This window comes from Chenopodium quinoa, unplaced genomic scaffold (assembly GCF_001683475.1).
Source record: "Chenopodium quinoa cultivar QQ74 unplaced genomic scaffold, ASM168347v1, whole genome shotgun sequence".
NCBI classification, from domain to species: domain Eukaryota; kingdom Viridiplantae; phylum Streptophyta; class Magnoliopsida; order Caryophyllales; family Amaranthaceae; genus Chenopodium; species Chenopodium quinoa.
The window spans coordinates 2500965-2505593 of record NW_018742287.1 but is presented as its reverse complement, the minus strand read 5'-3'; the positions used below and the strand labels follow the sequence as shown (position 1 = coordinate 2505593).

The 4629-nt window shown below is 42.3% G+C and overlaps 1 protein-coding gene across 1 annotated transcript; it reads left to right on the top strand.

Moving 5' to 3' along the window:
• Positions 1-1551: 1551 nt before the first annotated feature.
• On the top strand, positions 1552-2022 carry LOC110685783. Its single transcript, XM_021862308.1, has one exon. It carries the CDS (start codon positions 1552-1554, stop codon positions 2020-2022), a length of 471 nt encoding a protein of 156 aa, XP_021718000.1.
• The last annotated feature ends 2607 nt before the right edge of the window (positions 2023-4629 follow it).

Here is a 4629-nt window from a genome sequence, read left to right as displayed (position 1 = left end):
ACAGAGTTTTACGAATACAGACGTCAGAAATCGAGCCTAGGGCGTCGAGACCGAGCGTCGCAGAATCACAAGCAACAAGTATGAGCGTAGCCGTAGCTAGGCTAGGCTAGCTCATCGCATGCATAGGCGCACCATGTGTGTGCTAGGCGCACCACGGTGTGCTAGGAACTATCGCAGCCTATGCGTGCCATGGCAGCCCATCGCAAGCTAGCAGCATGCTAGCATGGGTGCCTGGGTGCGCAAGGCACCTATCGCAAGCAATAGGCGCACCAGGCGCACCTAGCAACCTATCGCAGCTAGCAGCATGCTAGCATGGGTGCCTGGGTGCGCATGACAGCTATCGCAAGCTCCACAAGCACCAGGCAGCCCATCGCAGCTAGCAGCGTGGTAGCTTGGGTGCCTGGGTGCATATGGAAGGCCATCACATCACGCAAGCTCAAGGCCAGGCACCATCGCAATGCCAAGGGCTTGCGTATGTATGCATGTGTGCCTCGCAGCCTAGCCTCGCATCATCGCACAACAGCCACGCACAGCAGCAGCAATGATGCGTGTGGGCTGGTGCGTGTGTGCGTGCCTCGCACCAAGCATAGCAGTGCTAGGCACTGGCTGATGCGTGTGCGAGGGATGCATGGTGCGCAGCGTGGGTGGTGCGAAGGAAGGGGCCAGCATGCGTGGCTCGCTAGCAGGACGCATGCTGGCTGTGCTAGCAATAGGATGCGAGAAAGATGCGTGTGCGTGCGATAGGCAGTGCTAGGCAGCCAGCAGCACTAGCGCCTAGCATAGCCTAGCACCAGGCATTCGAGGCCGCTGGGCTGGCACATGCTAGCTGGCGTGCTAGCTGGCAGCAGCCCAGCACCCCTTGTGAGTGGCGGTTTAAGGAGAGGTTGGGACCAAAGCCACCAAGCTTCCCTTGGGGAGCAAGGCAATGGTCCCCCCATGGGATATGGTCCTCACCTAACCCATTCTCTCCTTTTTCCACTTGTTTGCTTGTGATTGCTTTTGCCTAATTATTTATTTTGGAATTAAATAAATTATTGCAATTGCACATGATCCCACATTGATCATGAAAAGGGGTTTCAAGTCCCCATTCTCTATAAATACCCACTTGGTTGGGATTTTGAGAATACAACCTTGAGTGGAATTAAAAAGGCAACTCTAAGAAAAGAGTAAACCTTTGATTTGTAAAACTCATAGTTATTTTGTCCGGGTCTTGAGTAACCTTCAAGACTTAGGACGCTCGGGTCGGGTCGAGGGTACGATCCGTCGGAGATCTCGTCTTTTCGGGATTTTGAAGTAAGAGCTCTTTGGGGGCGAAGCACGCGTCAAAGGTATAATTCTTGTTCTTAATCTTGTTTGATTAAGTTTATTATGCTTGTTAATTGCTTTAATTAAGGGGCGGGTCTTGGTGAGTTTCCTTCCGCGTAGTGTCGGGTCACTACGAAACCCTACAAAAGGTTGTAAAAAGTCGTGCTCGATAGACATTTTGGGAAATATTGCGAAGCTCTTAAGAAGGTACACGCTTCTATTCCTTTTTCCGATCTTTTAATTCAAATGCCTCAATTTGCAAATTTTGTGAAGAATATTAAAGATCAACATGAGGATAAGGAAGTAGTAAATGAGAAAGGCTCTACTCTTTTATGTGATAGCCTACCACCTAAGCTGCATGATCCTGGTAGTTTCACTATTCCCTGTATGATAAACGAAAAAAATTTCGACAAAGTTTTGTGTGATTTAGGTGCTAGTGTTAATTTAATGCGTTATTCATTATATGAAAAATTGGGTTTGCAAAAACTTAAACCTTCCCCTATTTCTCTTCAAATGGCTGATAGGACTTCTAGATTCCCTATGGGTGTGGTTGAGGATGTATTAGTTAAGGTTGGTGAACTTGTTTTTCCCGTTGATTTTGTTGTTATGGACATGAAAGAAGACCATAAGATCCCAATTATATTCGGTCGTCCATTCCTTGCCACAAGTCAAGCTCTAATAGATGTTCCTAAAGGACAAGTGACCATTAGGGCCTAGAATAAACAAGTCATGTTTAAGCTCTTTAATGAACATAATTTCATATTTGATGGTGGTACTTGTTTAAGAATTGATACTACTAACCCTTTGGTTGATAAGTGTGTATTTGGTAGAAATTTTGTGATAAAAAAGGACAAAATTCCACCCAGTGATGTGTTTAGCTACATGAAGGTAAGTTCGGATACAAAGCATGTCAAATATAAAGTGAAGGAGTCACTTGGAGGCAGATATTTTCATGGGCAACATCGCGGAGTTCCTTCTTCGTGTGGTGACCCAGGTTTAGCTAATAACGAAGGTCAAGCTAAAGACCTTGATAAACTAGCGCTTTGCGGGAGGCAACCCGTATTTTATTGTTTTTATTGTAGTCTTTTCTAATTTTTGTGTGTTTTTTTTGTTTGTCTTTGGCTTTTAGAGAGGTAAGAAGAGTGTAACTTGCGCTTGTGGGAGTTTGTTTTTGTGCAGATTTTGATCCAAAGAAGAGCTGAATTCGTTAAACCTTTCAATATCCTTCGCCCCCGATCGGGCACCCCATGCCCGGTCAGACCGGGCGCGCATACGTTTTAGCAAAACTGCTCAAGTTCGACAGGCCATAACTTTTGCGTTACTTAACGGATTTTTGCGTGTGACCTATCGTCGGAAAGATCTTCAAGTCTACTTTCTAATTCAATTATAATCACTGCATTATAAATTATACATCAAAAGTTATGATCAGAATAGTGCACATGACTCAATTTCTATCCTTTTTCCCACTAACTTCCCCTTAAGACAATGAGGACAATGTCTGATTTAGCTTGAGGGGAAGTTTTTGTGTACACAAGGTATATCTTTCACTCTCTCTTTCTACTTTAGTGTGTTTAGACTAGCCGTAAGGTTAAATGCTTTCATCTGAAAAAAAAATGAAAAATACGAAAATCATGATAATGAATGACCATTGAACTACTTCCCTGTGCCCCTATCCTTAATGCCAGAAAGGTTTTGATTTAATTTCGATTGAAAGACTTGCATTGTGGATTAAAAGATCATGATTTGACCTTGAATTGGTTGATCCCTAGTAGGGGTCAAAGCTATTAACCATGTATGATTTAGGAGCTTGACTGTGTTAACCGTGAGGCTTGAGCCTTATATATTCATTCATGTGTGTGTTTAGTTCCTGGTGTAGCATTGATCTTAGTTTTGATTCTAGACTCTTAGTAGTGTGTCGTAATGCATTGCACGTGCATGTTGAAATGACGAAGGCCATGTTCATTAGGTGACCTCCAGACAAATTTAGAACATTTGTTCCCTTCTTGCTCACCCATGTTGTAGCTTGTCTATATTTTTCGTAAACCTCACAAAATATGTTGTAGCTTGTCTAGCTTGGGGGAGCTTTATTGTGTGGTATTTTGTGTGATTTTGTTATAAGTTGCAATTAATGTGAAATGTATGGAAGAAAAAGAAAAAGAGAGAAAAGAAGGAAACACTAGCATGGAGGATTGTTGAAAAAAAAAACAAAGAGCGAAGAACAACAAAGAAGAAAAATTTTGAACTCAAAAGAAAAGAAAGTATCTTTGTTCTGAAAAAAAAAAAAGAAAATGGTTGATATGAGAAGGAAAATAAAAAGAAGCTTGAAGTTGAAAAATATGTGAAAGAGATATTGGGTGTTTTCACTATAGTTTTGGTATGTGCATTGTCAATGAAAATGGTGAATCGAGGATGTGATTAATTGCATTTGATAGCTCCCCGGTTAGACTTTAATAGTCTACATTTCCCAAATTATTTCCTACCCACTCTTATCCCGGCCTGCGTTACAAGCTTGAAAAAGTCCTTCCGATCTTCGTGCATAGCATTGTGTTCATGTGAAACGAGTCTTTTGTCAAAATGCTGGAGTAAATGTTGCATTTCGAGTCGACATTGACTAGGTTGAGCGATATTATGACCCTCTAAACACGCGAGTGTTGTGAGATGGGGGGGTTGCATTATTGGTGGGAATGGTGAGAGATCGAGCTCGCTTTTAGCTCGCCACATAAAAAGTGTGTTGAGTGACCACCGATGTGAGATATTCTAGTCATCGATTCTTGAAATATACATGGTTGGTCTCGTTTGACGATTAATTAGGTGGATTGACGGTTTGAGTGATTTGATTGGTTGGCTAGGATGCATGCTTGGTTGATTTTGATTTTGAGTCCGTGTTTTAAATATCGCATTATGGGGTGAAGTATGTTGTTTGGTTGTTGGTTATTTTTTATTGTCTTGCTTGAGGACAAGCAAGAGTTTAGCTTGGGGGAATTTGATGTACACGTTTTATACATAGATTTATCCCGAATTTTCATTACATTCTTGCATGGTCTTAGGCTCTTTAGAGCCATTTTCAACTAACATTCTATTCTCTAGTGTGTTCGGTCTGTTTTTATAAGTTTTACAGGAACTTGGAGTTTCTTAGATGATTCAGACACGTTTTGAGCGTTTCCGGAGATGTTAGTGGACAAGGATGTAAACACGAGCTAAACATGAGCTAAGCCTAAGAAGAATTGCAAGCAAACAACATTTTTCTACTATGCCCGATTGGGCTATGCATGCCCGGTTAGACCGGGCACAGAAGGATTTGTTGTTGGTGCTAATTATGAAGAA

Coding starts and splice junctions, on each gene's coding strand:
- LOC110685783 (XM_021862308.1), top strand. CDS start 1,552: ATGCCTCAATTTGCAAATTTTGTGAAGAATATTAAAGATCAACATGAG.